Raw genomic sequence first — 25,737 nt, forward strand, 5'->3', positions numbered from 1 at the left:
ATTGCCACCAGTGAAAGGGAACACTTAGGTTTAACAGGACGGAACTTGTTAATATCACCAATAAGTTGATACAGATCATATACATTTCCATTGCCTATTTACATTGATATAATATTGTGATAATTTGACTATCATCTATCTGTCATTTGTGTCAAATTTACCAGAGCATTACAAAAAGAATGTTTTTTATTAATATTTGTTTTTGTCACATTTACAGTGCGTATTTTATTAAACGGTTCACATTACTATTTTTACCACAAGTTGATGCTTTAATTGTTAGTTAGAAAAAATATGTACCGCCAGCAAGTATCACATTTCAAGGATATTCATTTTTTGTTTTTGCTCTATGAAGGTCGAACGCTCATTGTCTGTCTTTAAACGAGTTTGTGGGAAAAGGAAATTCCATGATTGATGAGAAAGAACAATAATATTAATTTTGGTGTCTGGCATTGCCTAAGGGTAGGCCAAGGCTTGGGTTATGTTATATAAGCAGCGACTACGTCAGTAGAATTGGCATTTGAAGAGGTACAGGTAAGGCACTGTAAGAACAGCTCGCGGGGGAGTTTCATTCATTATTATGAGCAAGTGAATAAGATAAGTCATGCAATGGCTCGTTTTAATGATTCAATTAGAAGCGGTTTAAGTAGCATTGCTTTCACTACAGAAAAAAATTTTTGCTTTGAAGGTTATTATCTAGGATGTTTTGAGATTGAAAACAGAATGTATACTTTAAGACTTAAAGAGCAAAAGATTGCCTCAAATTCTTTCTGCATTTTTAATATTTATATCCTTTCAGGTGACAATTCTGTTATCACAGCTAATATTCAATGGAGACCACAATGATGCTCTTCGCCGCGTTGTGTCTTTCTATTGTTGTTCAAATACAAGGTATGTGCATCTCAGGTTTATTTTTTTCTGTTATTTGATTGAAAAAAAAACAACAAAATTCATCCTCAGTGGCGGTGATAATGTTTTTACTTACTTACTGACTGCAAAACAAGAAACGCATAATACAAAAAAAATACCTTTTTTCTTGAAAATGCATATAACTGATTGTGTAAGTTAAAGAAAAAGGACTAAAATTTGTTCCTTTGCGTTATGACTGTGTGTTACGAAGCTGAAAATGTGAAAAAAAGACGATTTTGTTTCGAAAACCAATTCAGAACACCAAAATGTTTGTTTATTTATTTATTTATTGCACAGGTCACAGTTGGTCCAGATGGTACGATCGCGACGACCCCTCGATTACCGGCGACTGGGAAACTGTCGCTGATCTGCGGGTACGTGGTGTCTGCCTTTTCTGTTCTTTCTTTCTTTCTTATCGACCGGCGAATGCAGGATCTAGCTGTGTGTGTGTGTGTGTGTGTGTGTGTGTGTGTGTGTGTGTGCGTGGGGGGTATAGATGGGGGTTATAAAGAGCTGAGGGATACAGCAAATAAGAAATAGATGAGCACAATCACATTGTCATATATAGATGTACAAATGAATGGGAGCGGACTCTCTACATGGGGGACTCTCTGTCACATTATACCGGTATCAAAGAAAAGAAAGAGCAGTGTTCCTACCTATGTGTCTATCAATTTCAGAAGACTCACTACATTTGTGGTGGCTGCAAGCCGATTGGGGCCGAGTGTCGTGTTAAAGGCTCCTCTACTGTCTTCACGCGCTGGAGGGGTTCTGCACCCGATAAGCTCGCTGCCAACTGCCTCCCAACTAAGGGTCTGATATGCAGGAACGGCGAACAAGACCCTACAAGCTATTGCAAAGACTACGAGATACGGTTTCTCTGTCCTTCTACAAGTAAGAAAGAGTTTAAACAACCCATCCATACATTTTAATACAAAACTGTACAAAGTGCTTTAGACATTTCTACTACCCTTACGACTTCTGGGGCCCGGTTTTTAGAAGGCTTGTCGTTATCATCATTATTTTAATTTTATCATCATTATTTACGTTTTACATTTGTAGAGGTGGAAACTGGACCATATTTGGACAGAGATGACCCAAGTGCGACTGGGGACTGGGAAAGCGTGTCTAGTTTTCGGGTAATCAAAAATTTAGTTTTTTATTTTAATCTACGCATTGGTATTGTGAAAAAATGAGTTTTCAAATCATACACAATTGCGACCTGTGACTTTTCTGAATATGTAAATACTGTAAAATATTTTGTACGTTTATTTTGTAAAAAAGATCAGAAAAGATTTAATGCATAGAAAGCAGTCCTGTTAAAACCTTAACATTGAAAAACCGAAAAGTTTGTTCACAGCAATTTGTTTATTAGATCCAGACAAATTATCATTATTCAGACATTTCCGGAAATAAGCACTGACAATGATTACAGCTATGGTTTAGCAGATGAGCCTATGTTTTTAAAAAACTCCTTATTTGCTTGTGAAGAAATCTGGCAAAGAGAGAAAGTATAAGGCCAATACGGGTGTTTCAAATCTGTGAGAAATAACCGTACATGTAGGACCTATTTTCTTTGCAGACAACTGATAATAACAACATTTGCCGTGGTGTGCGACCCCTATGTACGCTCTGCCGTGACAAGAGCAACAAGACGCCATATTACAGCACTGGGGACAAGTTCAATGCGGGTGTTTCAAATCTGTGAGAAATAACCGTACATGTAGGACCTATTTTCTTTGCAGACAACTGATAATAACAACATTTGCCGTGGTGTACGACCCCTATGTACGCTCTGCCGTGACAAGAGCAACAAGACGCCATATTACAGCACTGGGGACAAGTTCAATGCCGGGCTGGCGTGTGGCTGGGACACTGGACTCGTGTGTTCCACTGACGTGAACGGCAAATACTGCAGAGATTACGAAGTGCAGTTTCGCTGCCCTGTCATCGGTAGGTAAACTTTTATCCCAAAAGACAGTTCTGATGTGTGTCAGTTTCTTCATGTATAATCAAATATATTAATAAATATTATCATTACTTTATACAATATGAAAATATTTAGCTGGTCCACCTCGTCTCTGAACCACAGGCTTGTAAGCATTGCGGCGGAGCACTGTAACACTTTCAAATTTCGAATGGAATTGAACTCTCTCTCCCCGCGTGTATACAATATGTATGCGTGTGTGTGTGTATGTGTGTGCACGTGCACATTTATATATAATAGACACCGAATAGATATCCCGTGGGGAAGTATGCAAGTGGGTCGGCCATAATTGGCCCTCGGACTAGTTAGTCCCTATTCTGAATAGGGCCAAACTCAACAAGGTAACAGAGTGCGCCTGATAACCTAAGAACTTGGTGGGAGCACAACGGATATGTAAGTGACTCTGGCGCTTTTCATAGCATTTTAACTCACCGACTGACTACTCTTTCGAATTTTAAACGCAGACACATATACGTATATCTTTTCTCCCCATTTTTTTCAAGTTACAGCGTTACTCGTTACTGTTAATGGCTATAATGGACCTATAATTGACTTCTAGGAACTTGCCCGACATGCGCACGCTGGACGAACTGGCTGAACAGAGACAGTCCGAGTGTTACTGGAGATTGGGAGCACGTCGGACCAACAGGACACAACCCGGTATCGCTATTTTCCCGCATTTAGTTAACTAATAGCTGTTCCCATGCCTTATTATGACATACCCTGTACATTTTAAAACAACAGTGCGATTTTTATGTAGACTATTATCGATCTGCCATTTGTGTCCAATTAACTGTAACACTACACAAAGCATGATTTTTTAAAATTAATATAATATTTTTTCCTCAGTTTATAGTGCACTTTCAGTGAACAAAAAATCTTAAACTTATGAAACAAAAGCGCAATGCATTTAAAATGATTTTGATATCTATACGAATACAAGATAACAAAGCTAACTCTAAGCAATAGCCTTGCTTTTCTTAAATTTTTCTTTTCTTTTTTCTCTTTTCTTTTCTTTTTTAAAATTTAATTTCTATCGTCCTTGTTTCAGTGCAACAGCCACGAACCTATTGACATCCAGTGTCGTGAAAGATCCACTGAGCGGCCATGAGACCAAACCGGGCAGGTTTTGAAAAATAAATGCACTCCTTCTGAGGGTCTCGTTTGCGTCAATGCGGATCAGGCCTTCGGGCAGGCTTGCAAGGACTACGAGGTTCGTTTCCTGTGCCCATAGAAGAATTAAAGTTCTGGAACGAACACTACTTGCACATGGCTTCTTGTTTTTATCGTTACAAGAATAATACCAAAAATGCAATAACCTGTAGATGAATTAAAGAAGCAGAACAAGCCTAAAATCATATAAGTTTTGTGTTTTTATTAGATACAGCAAGACTGGTGACATGAAAGTATGGTAAAGATGAAGCTACAGCTTTTGAATTACCAAACAGATTACTTAAAAACATATGCAAACAAAACAGAAGCTGAAAGTAAAACAACGCAAAATCTCTTTCTCTGGTTTGTTTAGTAACATAAAGGGTCGAATGGGTGAGGGGGGAGCGAGCACACTGTGCCTTTTTTATATAGTACAACGTGGACCATTTCTCATTATTATTTACAATTTCCTTTTTTAGTTTTACATCAGGCTTCAGTATGATGCACTTGTCTTTTCACCTCTTTACTTATAGAGCCGCCACATACACGTATCAGTGATTTCAAAGTGCTGTGCAATACTATACCGTACATGTACAGTATTGCACAGCACTTTGTACATGAATCTTGCTATACCGTATACCTTACTAATTCTACACCGCACAACAATACGGAACCATATACGGCAATGACTCAATCTTTTCAATGGGGAAAACTGTAAATTCTAAAGATATTGTAGTTTGTTCCATTAACTATTGCTATTAAAAGTTCCATTGAGTCGTAGTAGCAAAAGTGAAAACCAAGCTACTCTGCAGTTCTATTCTTTACCGTAAAAGCACCACAAACACTATCTTAAAATAGAATTTTAATGATTCCAAAATTATGTCATTGAAAACGTCGACTCATTGCCCTAATCGCAAACTTAAGGGTATGTGTCACTGCATACAACGTCTATGACAAGACTCATAAATTATGTACTTTAAAAATAACATTAAACTGAATCGAGAAAATATTGATGCTCTAGTTTTGAAAAGAGACCTTGGGGCAATTGTATTTGCCTTGCACCGTTTATTAGGTCAGTCAGCCTCATTAATGTAGCTCACATTTAGCGCTGTTAAATAAATTCGTCTATAATAAAATATAAAAAGAATTTGAATAAAATATTAACGGATAAAATCCATCTAGAGGGAAATATTGTCTGTACACTCGCAGTTTTTTTTAACCAAACACAAGAAAGCATTCAACATACTTCTTTTTTCTGCAAATTGCCTTAAATTGTCTGTGCCCAAGGTATAAATCAGCTGAGGCTTCCCTGTCAGAAAAATCGCACCTGTTTTTTTCGAATATAGAATAAATAATTGTATTCCACTGATGACATCTATTGACATTAATGTACAGTAGCTATAAGCCTCATATTGATTCATACGTGTCCTCCGGTTCCAAATCCCTGTCAGCCCCATTCTCCAACCTGGAAGAAAAAACACTACGATGTGAAAATAAGAATACCACATACTTCTTGTGTCGTGGCCGCAAAGCACCCTAGGTTTCAAATTGGTCAGTTTGAAACTACAGGTACCTTTATACTTCTGGTGAGTTTCCCGTGACATCTAAAAGGCAGGGGATCGCAGTACTTAATTTTTTCCATACTCTTTGGAGGTCCCTGATATCAGAGGGTAAATTTAGGCGTGGGTGTGGCGGATGCATGGAGTTGTACTCCCCCCCCCCCCGTATAAGGGAGACCGGGGCTAGTTGGATCCCGTGGTAAGTTGCCCCCCCACCCCCACCCCCCAATCAAGTCTCTTTAATTAATTTACATTTTAAAGATGCTAAATTATTTCATTTGGACTCACTGCCGACGCTTTCTTAGCACTATTGGATACGGTCACTTTACAAAATGATGTGATCAATTCTTTTACCCCATAGTTACTTTGTCATAAATTGATGGGGGGCCAACTTACCCCGGGGTCCAACTAGACCCAATCTCCCCTACCCTCTACCAAGGCCACACATTGACTTTTCACAGGATATTCACAGATACATGTATGTCTTTAGATAAATATACGGTCATTTTACTATCTCTGATTTTCTCATTTTTCCCTATAGAATCTGCCACCCTGGTAGAGGGTACGCACCCCCTTCCTTAGGTCATCGGAGGGTATTGTAAAGATCACAAGTAATATTATGAGCACATGCACCGGAACAGTTCCCTCCGATACTTGTAAGCACATAATCCGTATCAGTTTGATCTGATATGATAATTATCAAACACAAGCCGAAACACTTTCATACCGTTAGCTTACGGCCAACCTGGGCGTAGGCCCTCATCAGACTGATGATCCAACTACCAAGCTAATGAACGTTTTATATCAGTTTGGCCTTGTTTACTTACTGGGAATTCCTCAGCAACTCACTCCTCCTCAGGTCGTTAATGTCGTCATAGTCTGGGTTTGGGTCGTCCGGGTCTTCACCAAGAGGAGCTGCAATATTTAGATTAAAAGAGTGACTCAAATAGATAAATAAATTATTAAAAGAATAAACAAATAAACAGACAGAATACGATGAAAGACGAAGAAAAGGCCAAAATTACAAAATGGTTGTTCTCATTTCTGAATCAGTTATGAATAATGTGTAATAAAATAAAATGAAACACAAGATAAAAATTGGATATGGCTATTTTTGAATTGATTTGACAATATTGTTCTAAGTAGGTGAATTCTTTTTTATTTAAACAAATTTAGCGTTTTTGTTGGCATGCATGTTATTAAAGCTTGTTTTCTATACCTGAAATATTATAAATAGAGGAAAATGAAAGAAAAAGAAGAAGTGAGAGGGGGCCTGTTCAATCCACGCATAATAAAATCAAACGTCAATTTAAATCCAACCAAGCATTCAAATCTATTGAAAGGAGGAGCTTGGTATAATCAGGGAATTATATCGGATATAATTCCCTGGTATAATGTATGGTTGGTGTTGGTCTATTTTTGAAAATGATTGGCATCACCATGGTAATTTGTTTCCACGTGACATTTTCTGCCAGTAATTATCCTTGCCTGCTTTTTTTTTTTTTTTTTTTTTTTTGGGGGGGGGGGAGAGGGGTTAGTGAATGAAGATTAATGAACAGATATCTAAGTATATACCTCCTATAGGCTGATAGAAGTCCTCCTCCTCATCATCATCTTGTTCTAGCTCCTCTTCCTCGGTGAATTCCGGGCTACAGAAGTATAACAAATAATATATATATATATTCTGCATGCAAGACAGAAAGACATCGTTTTGTTGTTGTTTAAAATATTATATTGGTCTCCAGTCAGACACTGGTAGATGAGCAATAAGCCAAACGAGACCCGTAGATACACTTTTCACTCTTCTTCCTCCCCGAAAAACAGTTAAATTTGCGAAACGAATCGAAACCAAGCAACTTCTCATGCCTGTGGCAGTCTTATAAGAGTAAAATTGCCAAATAGTTCTACCATTTCATATTCATAGTGTGTGTGTGTGTGTGTGTGTGTGTGTGTGTGTGATGGAGAGAGAGATAGAGAAAGAGAGAGAAAGAGAGAGAGAGAGTGACATTAGTGAAAGAGTTACATTAAAGAGGTGATTTCCGACCGCCTTCCCGGTATAGAAGCACGCGGACGTGATGGCAGGTTTCTAACTGCAGCTAGTGCTCCTTCCAAGTCATCGTAGTCGTCCTCAGATATTGGCCGTGTTTTGTCATTTCCTGCTGTCGCTAGGTTGAATTTAGAATAAACATATGAAAAAACGGAGTAAGCACTGCTTTCAAATGCAAGTTAGTCGAACAGAATGTGCGTAGAAAGAAGAGAAATATCTTTGCTATGTCGCCTTTTCATATACCAAGTCTAGATTAATAAGTCAACATGATAGTAATTGTTTATTATTGAAATTTATCTACCGAAAAACTTATTTGGGAGTGAGCTGAAAAAATACACGTCTTTCAAAAGAAAATCAACAAATAACCCGCTGCACTTTTCTTTCTTAAGCTATTTTTCGCTTTTTCTTTAACTTCTTAAAATTTCTACTTACTGGTCGCTGCTCTCGTCTGTACCCCAAATGTCGAAAATAATGGATGCTCTAACAGCTGTAAAGCAAGCTCATCATACTTAGGAAGTTTGTACGCCTTTGGTAGTGGCGGTCGATTAGGAGGGTCGTCGTCTTCTAGTGGCGGGATTTTCAACTCAACAAACTTTTCTGTTCTATCGTCACTTGCATTGTTTTCATTTTTAGAACCGTTTGAAGTATCGATTTTTTCTGCCACTACTTTCACTTCGCTGTGGGTGTTTTCGGCGTCATATCTAGCTGCACTATTTCGTTTATTTTGCACGTGTTTTAAACTCTGCTGTCGGCCCTTGATCTCGAGTGGGTTAAACTTAGGCGGAATTAACCCATTCGTTGATGTAGGGGATTTGATGAACCGTTTCGGGCTTGTAAGGCTTGTATCATCACCATTTTGCGTGGTTTTGTTTGGCGCCGCAAATGCTAACGATGCAGGGGGTGACCTGGCTGACGGAGAATTCTTGGAACTATAGTCCTGATGAGGAGTAGTTCTGACTGGTGTTGGTGGCTTAGGTTTTGGCTTCGATGTTTCTTCTGTGACGCTTTGTTTCGGTCCAGGTGCTGCAGCACCATAGGGTTTCGGTGTCAACCTTGGTTTGGCCGCTGGTTTCGGTTTTGTTGCCTGGTTCGCATTTTCCTGTTTTGCCGCCTCGAACTTGGCTAAAAGGGATTTTATGTTCGCGGGGCCTTCTGTGTCTGCAGCCTAAAAGAGTATTTAACATACTGAATTATTAAAAGATTCAAAGGGATATTGGCACAATCTGTCCCTATTTGTTGCTTTTCCGAGGTTACGGACAATGGTGGCTTTACAGTGAATCTGATCTTTTTGAATGAAAAATTGAACGATGAGAAAAGTAGCGATTAACCAAGGAATTATATCGTAGACGTCTACGATATATTTCCATGGTGCAGCCCAGAAACGGTTGCTTTCAATTTTAGTAGAGGTATGTAAGCTCTATGATTTGCCTTTCGTAACCATCCAAAGCGGGCTTTCATTAGCTACTTCGCTTTCAAGTTTTCATATACAATGCGTCTCTTTTCTTAAGTTGCGTGTTGTTACTCAATCAATGGATAAGGCTCTTCTGTATAAACAACCACCTGTGAATTCCTGTTTATAATGGTTTTGTTATATACATATGGTTCTTATGGAAAAGCAAGGCGTTATTTCTATATATCTACTCCCATGTGCGTGTGTTTGCAATCATATATTTATGGTTGCCTTTTGTTTTTGTTTTTTTAAAGAAAAAATGCACAATATTCAATGATTCCTCTTGTTTGTTTTGTTGATATTTCCCTTAGATGCCCACTGTCACCTTCACCTGATGAAGCATTCAATGCAAGGTATACGTGCGCGTTTTCCATCAAGGTTTAACTTATCGCTCTTCCTACACAAAACTCATTTATCATTCAGCGCACTGATAACCATAATAAACCTCAAATTTCTATATCTTTCTGCTATTTATTACGCTGATGCATGGAACATTACATCATACTATATGATACTAATCAAAAACAAGACTAATGATATATGATAATGAAAATCAAGTAAGGCCTTAATTATTAGCTGTTGATTAAAGAAAATTACTTAATTCTTAATTATGTCGGTAGTCAATAATCAAACTACTGAGTCCTGGTAGGAATTACCTTAAAGACAGTCTCAGCGCGTTAAACCCTTAAAATAGCACGAAAATGAATTTTCCTGAAAATCTCACCAATTTCCCTATAATGACCAAGGTATATCCTATCCAAAACCGTTCAGAAAATGAAGCTACCTAATACCGTTTTTAAGTTCCATTAAATAATAAAAGACGACTCGTCTTAAATACTCAGCTACCACCTCACAGTACGGCTTCAGAACGCGCAATTTCTCGCTAAGTCTCGCGGTTTACTATGAATGAAGTACTACGGCTGAGACCCGGATGTTACTATTTGGCGCCAAAACAGCAAACATGGAGACGCGCGTCAAGTCTGAAGAGGAGAGCGACAAAAGGGGACGAAAGAAAATAGCCACTCCAGTTCGAAAGATACGAAAGAAAATTAGAGACAGACGAAGAAGCACTCAGACTGTGTATGTTGGGAGGGAGGTGGGGCGGTGGAGGACACTTAAAGCTGAGTTAGGAGGCAATGGCGAAACTACTCCTCGACAAGTGAGTATGCGCTTCACAGGTCTCAAGTGTGTCTCATTATCATATTATCCTGTTCACAATAAATGACAATATTTGTGCTCATACAAAGTTGGTTACGTGTATAAGAGCGTTTTGGGCTTTACGTTTTCTGTTTTTGATCGGTACATGTACCGAAAAGGTGGACAGGCGGCATTTACATGTCTGACAAGTTTCGCTCTGTAGTCGTGACGTCTGTCTCATTCTGACTGAAGCCTGCTGTGATTGGTCGTAAGCGTGGGAAAATCGAGGTCGTGACCTTGAGCCGGAGGTACTTCCGGCTGTGCTCCGAAATCATGATAAATAGTTTTCGTTTTCTAATTTTTTATTCTAGTTGTCTAAACAGAACTTTTGTGACCCAGACTTATTAATATAATAATAAACAATCTCACAAAACACAAATCTGACCAAAGTTTTACATAGAACCTGCTTCTATACATTAATCTAACCCACTGAGACTGTCTTTAATTACAGTTTGCGAGCCTACAGTTACTTTCAATGAATGAAAGCAAAAAAGGCAGACTAAGGGGCCATTCAGAATAACTTGTTTCCGACTTACTCATGGACTCCCCAGCTTCTCTGTATTCTACTCAACGCCAGGAGGAGTTGTGGTAGTCTGTCAAGCTGATTGCATTCAGCGAGAGCCCCCGTGGAGCTAGTGGGCATTAAGAGCTACTGCGAGCTAATTCGTTATGTCCAAGTTCTGAACGACCCGCGTGTACTTCTGGTATTATGCACTTAACCATGCATCAGAACGAAAGACAAATGAACGGGCCAGACGTGGCTTTACATTTTTTAAATTAAAAAAAAAACAATGCAGTGTGATATATAATTTTACGATTTGTGCACAACCCCTACTTACATTTTGATAATCTCTTATGGTCCTGGCGAAGTGCCTCCACTATTGTACGATAAGACCCTGGTGTCATAAAAGCCAGGTATATACTATATAATTCAATAATTTAGGACCTACTTGAAGTCCTTTACACCGTCATTATATATATGGTCATGTTTTCATGAGCATTTCAGCAAAAATATCGACTTCTGATACTTTGATTTGAGGATTTTAAATCCTTTTTTAAGGCCCGAGTTGAGAAAGACTTAAGTATCTTTGCAGGATAAATGGACACGGAAAATAAGACTTTGGGACTATTCCAAACGGGCTAGTATACCTTTATGAACACGCTTCAAGGTGACGAGGGGGTTGAGTATGTTTAAAAGCTAAGTCATGCTTAATCAGTAGAATGCGTGCTAGATAAACACCGATCAAACCCCTTCTTTAGCAGACACACACAGCGGTTACATGCGCTGACCTAGATACCTTTAAGACTGCTCGATTGTTGACCAATTTTTCACCTGTCAGTTTTATAAATTACCCAATGCGGGGTAATATTGGTCGATGGACCCAGGATGTTGCTTAAGTAGAACGCACAAGGCTAACAAACTATTCTTCTGTCAAGCGAAGCTAAAACAAATATAAAAATGGTAGACGAGGACAAATTTCCTGTCAGTTATATGAAAAACATTCGAGTTTATCTTATTTTGCTTGTTAAACTATTTGCGAGAAAAGAGGGAAGGGGGGTGATGAGGCGACTCCGAAGCTATGGAGAGGGAGGGGGGGGGGCACGTGGTCCAATGCCCCCCTCTTCTGGGTCCGGCATTGTATATTCTAATTGTAGCGAGTGTTTACAGGTAATGAGATAGTGACAGGATCGACATGGGTGCAGGAGTAGGGGATATAGTACTACATGTGGCTATATCATACTCATTATGCTCGTAGCCAAGACGTCTCCGATGGGCACTGGTATAGGCATAGCCCTCCTAATCGCGTTTGCCATATCTGTGTCCATCAGAGTGCAGCTCATATGTCCTGGTATTGAATTTTTTTCTGGAAGAGGGCAAACAGGGGCCCCACCCCACCCCACTTCTCGTTCTCTTGCACCTCAGATGGCCTTATCGGGTAACTTTCTTTTGTTACGCAACCCACCCACCCCTTTCTCTTTCAACCCTAGCTATGGGCATGTATATATACAGTATATACACTGTATCTTGCAACATACCTGCTTCTCACGTTGATACTGTATCATGGATCAACTTCAAGGTTTACTGATATATACTTTTACCTGTAATGTAACCCTAATACCGAAAGAATACGTTATCACCATGGCTCTTTAATCTGACTCGTGGAGTATTTCAGGAATACGAAGATGAAGATGATAAGTCAGGATGACTATTCATCTCCACGTCAGTGAAACTCCGTGAGTTTCTTTACAGATAAAGACGCAAGTGTGTATTACCGTAAATTTTACAGAGTAAGGCTAGAAACAAGATGTACTTTGAATAATTGTAATTACACCCCACCAACCTGAAATTCCCTCATTCTACATGTACCATATCACAGATAAGGTACACTTTTTTTCGCCATATCACAGATAAGGTACACTCACACTTTAACTACACTCACACAATTAAATCCCGTCTCCTTAACTTACCGCCATTCTTCGCTCATTCTACTGTCTTAACGCCAAAAGCTGAAAATCGATAATCACTTCACGAACTTCCTATCAGCAGACTGGGGTCAAACCCGGAAGAAGTTTGAAAACTTACAATCATGGTGGAAAGTTTATTTACCAGTTCGGCTATTCGTAACTCCTGCTTTGGCGCATTTAAATATGAAAGGCAAGGTGACAAAAGAATGAGTGTGCCGTGTTGCGCTGCGCCGGTTTCGCATAGTGCATCAGGGAAGGACCATAGACATTATTTCAAAAGGCAAATCAGACGAAATACGACGTGTATATATTTCATTTAATCGGATTTTTTTAAATATTTGAAGTATATTTTTCCTAATAGACAAATGCCTCGTTTCCAAATCTCTGACATCTCTGTCTGTGTGCTTACTTTGCTGAGTCGTTTGAACCTCCGTACATGTGGATCGTCGAATATAATTATCACTTAATTTTTATGTACAAATTGACCTTCTATGCAAAATTTGTAAACATACTCGCATTCTCGTTCATGAAAATACATCCACCTTCCAGCCAGGTTTTTTTAAACTTATAACTTATATAACTTATAACCTATATTCGTAAAAAAGGCATTTTCCACTGACCACAAGGTAGTCAGAACTGGCCTTCCGCACGCGTGACTGATTGTATAATAAGAATGGTCTGTAAGGAAAAAGTGGTTGCAAAACGCAAGCACGCAACCTTAAATTAATGTCAAGACCTGCGTAGACAAACATTGTAAAAAATGAAAATGAGAGAATGTAAGTCAATCTCTACTTTCACTACACTGGGTACACATTGACGCATAACAAGCAGGATATCCGCAAGGTAAGTGCCGTTTAGTAAGATACTACTAGTAGCTTGATTTTCTCCTTTAGTTGACAGGACATGTCTCCTTGACTTTTAATGCAAATTTTATGAAGCCTTGTTTCGAAAGACACATGGCGTCCTGTTTTGTGTATTTGAATAAATGAATAATAAAAAAAAGTAAGGACAGCACATCTTTCTATACATGGAATTGTCTCTATTAGCAAATATTGATTAATATTTATTATATCAGTAAAAAAAAACTGACGCTGCATTAATTGGTGATACGCTTTTTTTTTCAGCTGAAAATTGCGACAACATCATGCCGCCACTTAAGAAGCGCCGTACTGATTCATCAGCAGATTACGTCAGTTACCTGAAAGACAAGTTGGCCTTCGAGAAAGAACGCTTTGAATTAGAAAAGAAAGAGCGAGGAGCTCAAATTGAGAAAGACAAACAAATGATGGAGATAGTTATGTCTTTGATTAAAAAGAAAAACTGAATTGACATACTAGGCTCTTGCTGCCCACAAGATACACATGGGCCGAATCTTTGTTAAAACATTAGTTTTTTTATTCAAGATTTCATTTAAATAAATGTTTGCTTGCGGTATTAATTTTACATTTTACTCTTTAATTTTCCATACGCACAATGTACACGTGTACATGTATACATGCTAAATAGTCCTCCAAGGTGGGACGATCTAGTTAAAAGTACCGACTCGTCTGATTGCCATACACACAGGTATGGCAGTTGACCAGAAGACCACCTACCAAGTAGTGCTTGGCTACAGGAGACAACAGAACTTTTTAATTCTTTCGGTCGCCTAAACGTGCAGGTGGGAAAGCTCTCTATTGAGTATTCATTTTGCAACCAAAGCCACAGCGACGGTAATTTCATGGTCGCACAAAGGACGCAGAAAGGACGCCGTCCAGTGTAAAGGGGGTCAAAGAGAAATCCTCATGGCCCCCTCCAGGTATGAAGCTCATTGTATCTCTACAATATCAGCAATTTAAATATTTTGATAATTTATTTAGACATATACAATTTGCTCACATGACAACGTAATTTTACATAGGTAATTTTTTTCGCCACGTGACTGATAAGATGGTAAAATAATAAATAATTTTAAAATGAGTAAACAAATGGATAAGATAAAACAAGATAAAGAAAACAATAAAGAAAGAAGGAAATAATGGATTTATTGAATAAAATATAAAAAAAACCTAGTCAATAAACAGACAAATAAAGAAAAAAGCAGGTAGCATAAGTTGGGGTTACCAAATATTTCTGTTGACACTGGATTGACAGTCTCTGCACAGTCAATAGCAACTAGATATTAAGTCATTTATCTTTAGTGGAAGAAGCAGATGTCTGAAAAACAGTAAATAATAGATAACGATATGGGGAAACTTTTTTTTTGGTGCGTTGAAGAAAAAGGGGTCGAGTGTGATAGATGAGCCTGAACACATTTCACAAATGATGGCTCTCACTGACTGCCTAGAAATGATAAATTGCCTTTTCAAAAAACTGTGAAACATTTCAATCGTAAACAGAAGTAGACAATAAAAAACATTCTTCACAGACGGAGTAAATTGTGCTTTACTTGGACAAAAACGAGTCATTAATATTTGTGAAAAATATATATAATTCCTACTTCTAGAATAGCAACATTTGCTAAGCAGAACAAAATGTTGTGACAATTTAGTGACTACCGCCCTTATCAGGCTTTGGAACTTTCAACATAAATATATGCTATTTTAGTTAACTCATGCTGATAACGTTCTTGATTGATATCATCAAGTTTTTTTCGAATAATGCCGAGAGCAGCCAGTCACCATTGAAAAATGTCCATATTATTTGGAAACAGATACTGCTACACGTATCTAGAAGCGCCCCCTGGTCCTGCGTCGACCGCTTGTAGTGTTCGTCTTGACTGCAAATTGCATTTTCTCTTTAGCATCTAACAACCATATTAACTTTTTCGTCTGCTCTGTATCTTCTTCTCGGACCAAGTAGATTAGTTGTGACGCCGTTTTCTCGCCGCTGTGGTGTCCACTCGCTTGATTCCAACGTTTATTGTGCAGGTTCAAATGTGAAACGTTTTCCTTCGACGCTGACGCCAAGATTAAGGGCATTCTTGAACTGATCAGTAAAAGAATAAGCAATAAACCACCCATCAACTGCACCAAAAAACTCCCAGAATGCAATGTTACATTTGTGAACCTCATTGCCACCGTGTCCCAGAGTTTGTATTCTTATTGTTGTCACTTGCTCCTGCAATGTTGATGCAATATTGAAAATATATCCAGTAATTCTTTAGGCCACATGCGTGTCAAAGGCTATCCTCCTCTCTTGCTTCTGAAAGATAAGAAAATACAATAGAATTATATTGATAGCTTTGCTGTAGAAAGGTGTTTCGGGCTTGTATGAATATCATTGTCATCGTCAAATATGATCTGTTGTACTAATATCTGTACTTTGCTGTCTGTGAGCTATAAGCACGTGTATTCTAGGGACCGTTCCCATAACCATATCAAACTAGCTGGATCGATCTAACTCCTCGGGGAATCTCGGTAAATTGCATTCAGTTTAACCGGATTAAATGTCCGGCACACCCCCTCGTAACTTAAAGTAGGTGGGTAAAGTCGGTAAAACTTTGAGGTACAGTCCATGATGTTGTTCATGTTCCTTTGAGAGGAGGCGTGCCAGACACATTAAGCTGAGTATATTCACTGCGCCTTAACGAGAATCAACGCTGAGAGATCGATCCTGTCAGAACAAAAGGTTTTGAGAACGCAGTCTAACAAGGGTGTTAAGTGTAGCTTAGATGTTGGGTTACACTGGTTCATGTAGGAAGGTTGATTATGTGTCAAAGGAGAGAGAGAGAGAGAGAGAGAGGGGGGGTACACGGTCCCACGAATACCATATTAGGCAAGAGAGAATTAAAGACTAACCTTAAGCTTGCAACACTTAAAACCACTGAATCATTTGTCCGTCTCAGCGTCTCTGGTTTGCAATATAGGCCACTCTCACTGACGACATTCAACTGCATGTAGACTGCATTGGGTTGACACTAGTAATAATATCACCCCTACGTGTACATGTAACTGTTCTATCTACAGCGCGTCTTCTTACATTTGATATGTGGGTCACAAGCTTTTTACATGACTCTTTCTACACTGTTACACCTTTCCGTATTATCATATGCTCCTACGCTCCAGCAGACATGAAAAGAAGGGACGTACATATATGGCTTGCGCACATTGGATAATCAAAGCTGGGAACTAGAAATCTCTCTATACAGGTCACTGGTCACAGAAAGCAAAATGCGTTTGGTTGCAAAATGCGTCTCTACAGCATTTTCATCTCCATTTGTGTTGCGTAGTACCGGTGAAACGAAACTGAGGGTCCGTGTAACGGACAGTCCGCCCTCTATTTAGTTATAATGGTTAGGGTTATTCTGACTAAAGGGGGGCTTAATCTAGGGCGAGGCCTCCCTACACAGTGCAGAGATTAGCCATCGATTTAACCAGACACATATCCGTTAATATCTAGTAAAAATTCAATCTGTGGCCCTGGTAGAGTGTAGAGTAGGACTAGGTCGCAGCGTTTAGTACGCAAATCGGTTTCAAAATAGAAAATAACACAATATGATTAGCCACGCTTTTGGAGGAAGTCCGTGCAATAGTCTGCAGGACAATGCCTTCTTTTGGCAGACCAGTAAAGGTCCTTCATAGATCGACAGGAAATTAAGCTTCAGCTCAGCTGCAGTAAAACCCATGGGAGTGAAATCACGTTCCAATTTTAGAAAACATAAATTTTGGAAAACAAGCGTTTTGAGGAAAAACTTTGAACAATGTCCAATATTTTATCCCAAAATTCCTGCCTTTGTCTTGGAAGCACGGATATAAGACTTTTTCATAACACACAGAATATGACTCAAATGGTAATTTTTGCCAACCAAGAAAAATCAAAGGAGGAATATCAAAATAGTCAGATATTCTTAACTGGTGTTCTTTTGCAAATCCCCCTTTTTCTCAGTTCATTAAAACGGTGTCGTCGGACCGCTCATTATATAATTAATCCTATCATAATCACTTTCAACTCATATTTCTAGGTCTTGTAAGGCTTGAAAATAATAGTTGCAAAAACGTTGAAACGTTCTGTGTTTGTTGGGATGAGTTTAAGACTCCGTTCACATGAAAAATCTATTTTCTAAAAATCTATTTTCTATTCGCGGTATCTTGTGATCACTCCGAGCGCAGCCGAGAATTAATTACAGCTTTGGAAGTAACTGGCTCGCGCTGCCAGTAATTACGCCGCGGGGTATTCAGGGCACAGACCGTGATCACAAGATACCGCGAATAGAAAATAGATTTTTAGAAAATAGACTTTTCATGTGAACGGAGCCTAATTGCACAGACTTTTTAATTACTTGTTTTTCAACCAAGGTAAGAGGAATAAAGATAAAGGAGATATTGTTTCAGAATAATGTCTTGTGGTCATTAGTTTAGACAATAATAAAGACTTCAAATTTAACACAAGTCTCCATATTAATAAAACGTCAAGGCAGTGACGTTACCTATTGAACTGTTTTATTTGTCTTGTAATTCAAATAAAATGTTATGTAGTGTAACGAAGTAAGTAGCATGCTTTTGTCGAAATTAGTTTGCAATTCTACATATAGTTGTCAATTTGGATAAAGTACTTTTCGGTGTGCCACTTTGTATCAGTTGATGTGACGCCGGGTAATCTATTCGAATAAGTCACTTATTGGTGACACAATTGTGTTATTTACCCTGATTAAAAAAGAGGAGATGAGCCTGTATATAAAGGGGCTCCGTGACATAACCCGTTGTCTGAGCTCTTACGTCTTGAAGCAAGTGTGTGACTTGAAGCTACATGTATACAGAAGTAAGTCAGCTTTTCTAAGGCACTCGGCCACGACCCCGTCACAATATAACGGTCTCGCCCAGTTTAATCTCTTTTCCTCTCATTAATTTTAATGCATTGTGTGTAAAAATTTGATTTTTTGTTTTGAGCCTTTTAAGGTCGGAGTGGGTTAGAGAAACAAGTTATTAAACACACTCAAATATTAACATATAATTTATTAACTACACCTCTGTAATAGGTTATGGAACAAACTGATCTCAAATGAAAATTTGTTAATGATACTGAGATTTGGATACTTTTATATGTAATAATAAGTTACAGCAATGTGAAAAAATTCACCGTTCTTGTTTTCAATATGTCAAAGTGTTAATCGGTAGTGTAGTTTTTTTAACTGCTTCCAATAACTTATGACTGGAACCCATACAAAGGTAAACGACCGTAAACGTAACACTTTATAATTATAATGTACGATTCAATGTCATGTTTTTTGCTTAAAACGGACTTAAGGCTAGTGCAGTGTGTTCAAAACTTTTATTTTATTTCACTTTAGTGTATTCACATTACAGTGCCCCTGTATTATGTGTATTATGTGTATAAATAGAGACATGTAAAGTGCAATTTGTCCATGTAAAGTACATGCGTCTCTTTATTTCGTTTTCTTTCAGTAATTTATGATGAAGTGTGGGTCTTTGGTGATCAACACAGCACTTTTACCATGCAAGGCATACTACTTTCTTTCCTTGGCTGGTAAGTTTTTATATTTCAATTTGGACTAACCCTCAAAAGATGGTACATAGTAGTATGTTAAAGCATGTTTTATACCAGTAGGTAGCCTGAAGTTGGAACATCACCTATCATTCTTGAAACACAAGAACGGATGAAAAAATGATAAAACAGCCAGAATATACGTAAACACTTGGATCGCCCTAAAACGCTCATCAGTTGCATTGGGGCCGAAGGATGGTTGAATGATCGCCACTGATCACCATTGGTCAGCGATGATGGTACAGAGAAAGCAAAGAGAAAGCTTGATGGGGGCTCATACGTCGTTCGGGGTTGTCTATTATAGCGACTTAGACTGGGTTCCCATACTTAGATCGATCCATCTGGATCCACCTAACTCTCTGGGGTTTCACGCTAAATTGCTATCAGCTCAAGATGCTTAATTGTCTGTCACGCCTACCGAATCAGCTAGGGGTAAAGGTAATTAGCCCCTAACAGTTTAACTAGGCGTGACAGACGTTTTAGCCGGTTAGTTTGGTAGCAATTTAGTGAGACTCCCCAGGGAGATAGATCGATTCAAATATCTGTGGGAATGGGCCCTTAGATTGCACAGTGGACGCATAGGGGAGGCAGGCAAGTTGTTCTTGCAGTGGACGCAAAGATCACAAGCGGTTCTACAGGAAAAGCCCGGGTTCAGTCTTTCAAATGAGGCACAAGGTTCGGAGAAGCATTTTCACAGAGACAGGATTTTCTGGCTGTGGCGACCATTGAGCGTCCTAGATATGTTTTCGATCGGACAAGAGAGGTTCTCTGTAAAGGCGGCGGAGAAAGGGAGTCTGAGACATGATAAAGGGAGTCTGAGACAGTCACTCGTCATTCACACTCGTCATTTACAAACGGGTAAACTCCTCTCAAAATAGGAGCACCAAAACGAGCGTAATAACCCACCAACGGTATCTACGCCCAAGACATAAAAAAGAAATAAAGCTTACACTTTTGAAATAATATTTTTTCAACCATTCAATTTTTTATGCGCTTATGCGTATTAAAATTTAATTTCAGATATTTTTCTATCTGTAGTATCGCATAATACGTCTTTGTGTTGTTAAGTCTACCGAACATTTTATGGACTTTAGAATTAAAAAAAAATAGAAATAAAATAATTATATTATTATAACTAGTAGGATTCAAAACAATAAGGAGATAAGAATATTCACAATTCTTAGTGACACTTATTAACTTTGTGTTTAATATATTTACTATTGTTAAGTTATTTCTGTAGTTTCTATTTTCGATTGTACCGAATTTGCCGAATGCCAGTTTTATGGTGCATTTGCGTAGAATAGATTTCATTAGAAATAAGCATACTGATTTTGTTTTCAGCACTGGCATCACTGATGCCTTACTTGCCACTGTACATGCAGCATATAGGCCTCAATGCATCGGAATCTGCCATTATATATGGATCGATGCCTTTCATCACTTTCTTTGTCAAACCATTGTGGTGTATGCTGGCAGATAAATTCCAAAAACACAAGCTTTTATTGATATTGGTTTCAGTATTTTGTGCAGTTTTTAGCTCAATGTGTCTTTTGGTGCCGCATGTTCCAGCGGTGAAGGGACCAGTCAGGGTGTATTTACTTGCAAACAACAGCAATGTTACTGTCAGTAAATGCCAATGGTACAAATCAAATTACGAGACACATATTGAAGAGGGTTATTGCCTACAATCTAATGAAGATGATAATTATCTGCACTTGGTAAATATCTGTTCCTTATCTTGTGAAAAAAAGGATAATGATACTGGAACCATAAAACTTTGTATTCAAAGAACTGCATATTGCCAAGATTATGAGAATTTTGACAGGCTGCAAATGCAAAACGTGTCACTTCATCTAATTGGTGAGAATGACACTCAAAGCACACTTGCAACACCTGCAAAGAAATGCCATCAATATCTAGTTGACTCATTTGAAGTAAATAGCTCCGAATTTGACAGAATTCAGGTAAAGCATCCATTGGCTATGGAGTGTAATCTGGCCTGCAAGGAAAACACATCTCAGGAGAGACAAAACGTAAACAACAGAGGTTTAACATTTGGGCTTTTCTTCCTTCTGTATCTTCTTTCTCAGATATTTCAGTCGGTGACCCTCCCTTTAGCAGATGCCATGTCCTTGAGCATATTAACAGAAAAGCACAGAACAAGTTGGGGTCGTACCAGGGTGTTTGGTACCCTTGGTTATGCATTATTTGCGGTCATTTCTGGCTTATTTATGGACTCTTTTACTCAGCAGAAGTCGGTGTCAAACTTTTATGCAGCATTCATCCTATCTGGGTCTCTGTCAATAGTTTCAGCTGTGTCTGGTTATTTCATAGACATCCCCAAGGATATCCAATGTGCTCGGATGATGAAGAATCTGACACTGCTGTTCAAAGATGCAGAGATCTGTATTTTTCTGATAATCATGTTCATCTTTGGTGTGTTCATGGGTGTTTTGCAGACGTTTCTCTTTTGGTACCTTGGGGAGCTGTGTAGCCCGAAGGTACTGATGGGGTTGACCCTGGTTGTCGAGTGTGTATCTGAAAGCCCAATGCTGTATTTTTCTGGATGGATTATCAACAAAATTGGGCATAGGCCAATATTGTTCATTACCCTTGGGGTATACGCTCTTCGGTTTGGAGCGTATTCATTTCTGACCAATCCATGGTACGTGTTTCTGATAGAGCCCACCCATGCTATTACTTATGGTTTGTTATTTGCTGCTGCTACGGAGTATACAGATATCATTGCACCTCCAGGAATGTCTGCTACCTTACAAGGTCTGGTGGGAGGATTGCATTGGAGTTTGGGTAAGCATTCTTTTTAGGCAATGTTGCCAATATTTTAGATATCACAATTAAAATCATGAAATAACTGAGTAATAAAACTTTGTTCCCGTTCCCGTTTTGATCCTGTTTTGATATGAATGCCAGGTTTCAATGCTTAACTCACGTTTGGTGGAAGGGAGCAGAACCCCTCCCCCTCTTCTTACCCTGGATCCCCAGTGCTCACTTTTTTGCTCCATTAGTTGTTATCTACACTATTTTGTTGTAGGTACATTGTTACAGTTCACAGTTTTAGTTGACTGGTAGCTTTACTCTATTCTTTCAGGTTTTGGTATTGGTTCTTTGACAGCTGGGCAGATCTACAACAAATATGGCGGAGTTATCATGTTCCGAAGTTTTGCCATCTCTGCTATAGTTGTACTTTTAATTGCATGGCCATTGGAACACTTTGTTCTACGTGCACGTAAGAAGTTTGTTGTGGAGCCACAAAAACATACAGAGAAAGAAGATCCCACCCAAGTACAGCAAGGGACTAATGGTGAGATAATATGCAACCCCAGAGCCTGTACACAACTGACTAAAGATAAGATCGTTAAGAAGGTTCACACTGTGAGACACAATAAGAGCAAACCATAAACGGTTGACACACACGTAGTTTACCTGTGCAACGTTCATCCAACATTAAGGACCCCTATTGGTTAATGTGCATTAAAGAATGTGTTCTCGCGTATATTAATAGACAAATAAGAAAGAACATTTCTTTCTTTTTTCTTTCTTTCTTTCTTTTTACTTTGAACAATCAATGCAAAGTAAAAGTTTCTTTTTATCAAATTAACTAAGTAAAAAGATATTATTTTTTCGCTACTGCAGCTGATGAGAAGAACACAGTCAACAGTGTTGACCAAGTCAGTGATGACCAGGTCAGGTGCCATTTATGTCAAGACATAGAGCGCATTCAGAAAAGCGGACTAACAGATTCTGGGATCTATTGTGACGACCCACTAAAACACTGAATAGATTTCCCGCGGTGAATATGCAACAAGCATTCAAGTGGGCCGGTCATATTTGATCTGTGGATCTGTAACACCCCATTTCCACAGATTTTTAGATCGATCTATCCCTGTGGGGAGTCTCACTAGATTACTGTCAGCTTGGCCGGCTTAAGCGTCTGTCCCGCCTACTAAAAGCTGTAAGGGGGTAATTAACTATGGTGTCCGCTCGGCTGACTGCAATTTAGCGTGAACCCCCAGGGAGTTAGGTCGATCTAAAACTTAATCTTTAGATCGATCTAAATCTCTGGGAAAGCACCATAAGTCCGCTGTTTTGAATGCTCACATAATCTTAAGTCTGACTACCTAATAGTACCGAACGTTTGTTTAAAAACACTTTTAGTCGTAGGAACAAGTCATTTTCATGCGTTTCTAAAAAGCACTGAACATTTGACTATATAAGGGTGAAAAATAATTAACAGTCACTTTTTTTCTTGATTTAGCGTTGTTAGCCAAGAGATGATAATGTGCATTATGTGTATTTTCTCTTCGAGTAAATGTGCAATTTCTGAGCAGGGGTAGTAAATTCATCAAGGGTGTATGTAATATACCTTTCTTGAACTAAGGATAGACTATCTAAACAGAAATTGAGATATTATAAAAAATGTATTATGCTGTCCTTCTAAGGGCGCAGTCTCATAGATTTTAGATCGATCTATCCCCGTGGGGAGTCTCACTAGATTACTGTCAGATAATCCGGCCTAAATGTCCGTCCCGCCTACTTCAAGCTGTAAGGGGATAATTAACTTTCGTGCCCGCTCGACTGACAGCTATTTAGCGTGAACCCCCAGGGAGTTAGGTCGATCTAGTTGGATCGATCTAATCTCTGGGAATGGGGTCTTAGGGTGTATTCATAGAGATTTAGATCGATCCAGAGATTAAGATTTAGATCGACCTAACTCCCCGGGGGTTCACTGTAAATTGCAGTCAGCCGAGCGCGCACCATAGTTAATTACCCCTTTACAGCTTTTAGTAGGCGGGACAGACGCTTAAGCCGGCTAAGCTGACAGTAATCTAGTGACACTCCCCACAGGGATAGATCGATCTAAAATCTATGGAAATGGGGTCTTAGTCTTCAAAAAGGCAAATTTTAGAATCTATACTATTCATTCATGTATTTTTATCTTATGTTTATATTCATCATTGCAGGTTAATATCATGGTAGATAAGCACCACCCCTCATCATAATCTACTTGTCCTACTAAATCCGAGGACCTCTTAGTGGGTTTGCTGCATGACGTCAGCTGCATATTCACCTTTTCTGTGCTCTTAAATATAACTAACTGCTTTGTACTGCTTAACACCTTCAGGAGTAAAAGATAACTGCTCTCTTATCTGAGCACAGGCCCCAACTATGTCTACTTGCAATCTTGTTTGTTTAGATCTCGGGGCAGAGAAATATAGCATATACCAAAGGGAACAGTGTTTTGCTATTTTAACCTGATTGCATGATCATTGGACCATTCTTTGATTGAAAACGTAAAATTTTCGAACTTGAGAAAATAGTTTCTAAATATCTAAGAACCGGGGTTCAGATTTTTTCTTGCAATCTAATTATGAATTTTATTTGCCCAGTCATGAAGTTATACTTAGTCAACTTTTCTCTTATCAGTTGTTTAAAAACATTCCACCTTACTAGTTTTTTAGTTTTCTTGTGTACAAAGCGTACAGAATTGACACGACCCATTGTTTAAATGATATTGTTTGAAATTGAAACGGTACATGAAGGGGCAGTAAATATTTCAAAATCCAATATACTACAAAAATACAATCTAAACACTGTATAGAATAAATTTATCGGGTATTATTAAATTCTATGTAAACACTGTGCTTTCCAGAGGTTCCAAGGAAGTCCATCCCAATATTTGACGACTGACTGGGTTTACCCTGTATAAGAAATGATAATTAAAAACAATACGCTTATGCAGCATTACAACACTGAATGAAAATAAATTATATAACTTTATTGCCTTTCTTGTTAAAATTATAAAAATACCATTTAATGTGAGCTTTATTAATGTGATGTTTTTTTCCAATAAACATATTTTACACTTAATTCCTTCTTTTTACTCTTGTAGCGTATTTCCAATATTTTATTCACCCAGGTTTATATATATCCAGTCTAAAATTGGATCTTTTTCCAGTACTTTAAGAGCATGCGCAGTACACCCCAAGAAAATTTTGCACATTACTTCTTTGCCATTACTTCTTGTTGCACAAAGCCTTCACCAAAATTCAAAATGTTCACTTTTAAGAATTAGAACAAGAAAAGAATAATGAAAAAGAAAAGTCAGAAAAAAATTTAATTAAACTTGAAAACTAAACGACAAATGAAGTCTCACGCATACGAGATTGAATATAAAATATACGCACACACACGTGAAGCTAATCTGAATAAAACCCCGCTACAATTAATTTTTCTAAAAATCGGGGGCGGATCCAGGATTATTTGAAGGGGGGTCTTCGGATGCGAAGCGTACCCTCCCCCTCTCTCCTCCCTTGGTGTGGGGTATGGGGTCCGCTGAAGGGACCTGAAATTTTTGGTATTTTAGAAGGCGAACGGTGCCAGCTGGTACGAATAAGAACTATGATTCAGCTCGTGCTCCTCGTTGTGGGTCAAGGGGAATTTTTAAAGACAGTTTTTAATTGTATAAAAA

At 38.5% G+C, this 25,737-nt stretch overlaps 3 protein-coding genes and 1 long non-coding RNA gene across 5 annotated transcripts; 2 read left to right on the forward strand and 2 right to left on the reverse strand.

Moving 5' to 3' along the window:
- Positions 1 to 494: 494 nt before the first annotated feature.
- On the forward strand, positions 495 to 4,219 carry LOC106173468 (cartilage intermediate layer protein 1-like). The gene is made up of 8 exons (XM_087008416.1): positions 495 to 531; positions 797 to 888; positions 1,204 to 1,280; positions 1,587 to 1,800; positions 1,969 to 2,045; positions 2,652 to 2,859; positions 3,453 to 3,553; positions 3,945 to 4,219. The coding sequence occupies exons 2-8, from the start codon at positions 828 to 830 to the stop codon at positions 4,002 to 4,004; spliced, it is 798 nt and encodes a 265-aa protein (XP_086864542.1). The 5' UTR covers positions 495 to 531; positions 797 to 827; the 3' UTR covers positions 4,005 to 4,219.
- A 34-nt stretch (positions 4,220 to 4,253) lies between these two features.
- LOC106177953 (uncharacterized) lies at positions 4,254 to 12,944 on the reverse strand. Of its 2 annotated transcripts, none has more exons than XM_087008414.1 (6): positions 12,768 to 12,944; positions 8,084 to 8,816; positions 7,628 to 7,769; positions 7,180 to 7,253; positions 6,432 to 6,519; positions 4,254 to 5,510 (listed from the first exon to the last, which is right to left on the reverse strand). In XM_087008414.1, exons 1-6 carry the CDS (start codon positions 12,771 to 12,773, stop codon positions 5,453 to 5,455), a joined length of 1,101 nt encoding a protein of 366 aa, XP_086864540.1. In that variant the 5' UTR covers positions 12,774 to 12,944; the 3' UTR covers positions 4,254 to 5,452. The 2 variants fall into 2 exon arrangements, with proteins under 2 accessions (XP_086864540.1, XP_086864539.1); XM_087008413.1 differs by lacking the exon at positions 12,768 to 12,944 and adding an exon at positions 12,336 to 12,377.
- A 1,824-nt stretch (positions 12,945 to 14,768) lies between these two features.
- Positions 14,769 to 16,954, reverse strand: LOC147763108 (uncharacterized). The gene is made up of 2 exons (XR_015333684.1): positions 16,544 to 16,954; positions 14,769 to 15,947 (listed from the first exon to the last, which is right to left on the reverse strand). It is a non-coding gene; the product is annotated as an uncharacterized LOC147763108 (long non-coding RNA).
- Positions 16,955 to 18,383: 1,429 nt separating this feature from the next.
- On the forward strand, positions 18,384 to 25,084 carry LOC106177952 (major facilitator superfamily domain-containing protein 6). The gene is made up of 6 exons (XM_013560910.3): positions 18,384 to 18,503; positions 19,148 to 19,229; positions 20,589 to 22,055; positions 22,357 to 22,569; positions 22,902 to 22,951; positions 24,230 to 25,084. The coding sequence occupies exons 2-6, from the start codon at positions 19,154 to 19,156 to the stop codon at positions 24,266 to 24,268; spliced, it is 1,845 nt and encodes a 614-aa protein (XP_013416364.2). The 5' UTR covers positions 18,384 to 18,503; positions 19,148 to 19,153; the 3' UTR covers positions 24,269 to 25,084.
- Positions 25,085 to 25,737: the final 653 nt, after the last annotated feature.

This window comes from Lingula anatina, chromosome 3 (genome assembly GCF_051362555.1).
Source record: "Lingula anatina isolate TDL-2025a chromosome 3, LinAna3.0, whole genome shotgun sequence".
In the NCBI taxonomy this organism is placed as follows: domain Eukaryota; kingdom Metazoa; phylum Brachiopoda; class Lingulata; order Lingulida; family Lingulidae; genus Lingula; species Lingula anatina.

What these genes read in the sequence shown, in the direction of transcription:
- LOC106173468 (XM_087008416.1), top strand. Translation starts at nt 828, where the DNA reads ATGGAGACCACAATGATGCTCTTCGCCGCGTTGTGTCTTTCTATTGTT. An exon ending in AAACTGTCGCTGATCTGCGG is followed by an intron (nt 1,281 to 1,586) that starts GTACGTGGTGTC and finishes TATCAATTTCAG; the next exon opens with AAGACTCACTACATTTGTGG. An exon ending in AAAGCGTGTCTAGTTTTCGG is followed by an intron (nt 2,046 to 2,651) that starts GTAATCAAAAAT and finishes TTTTCTTTGCAG; the next exon opens with ACAACTGATAATAACAACAT.
- LOC106177953 (XM_087008413.1), bottom strand. Translation starts at nt 12,362, where the DNA reads ATGATACAGTATCAACGTGAGAAGCAG. An exon ending in AGTATCAACGTGAGAAGCAG is followed by an intron (nt 8,817 to 12,335) that starts GTATGTTGCAAG and finishes ATACTCTTTTAG; the next exon opens with GCTGCAGACACAGAAGGCCC. An exon ending in CTTCTATCAGCCTATAGGAG is followed by an intron (nt 6,520 to 7,179) that starts GTATATACTTAG and finishes TAAATATTGCAG; the next exon opens with CTCCTCTTGGTGAAGACCCG.
- LOC106177952 (XM_013560910.3), top strand. Translation starts at nt 19,154, where the DNA reads ATGATGAAGTGTGGGTCTTTGGTGATCAACACAGCACTTTTACCATGC. An exon ending in AGGATTGCATTGGAGTTTGG is followed by an intron (nt 22,056 to 22,356) that starts GTAAGCATTCTT and finishes CTATTCTTTCAG; the next exon opens with GTTTTGGTATTGGTTCTTTG. An exon ending in AGTACAGCAAGGGACTAATG is followed by an intron (nt 22,570 to 22,901) that starts GTGAGATAATAT and finishes TCGCTACTGCAG; the next exon opens with CTGATGAGAAGAACACAGTC.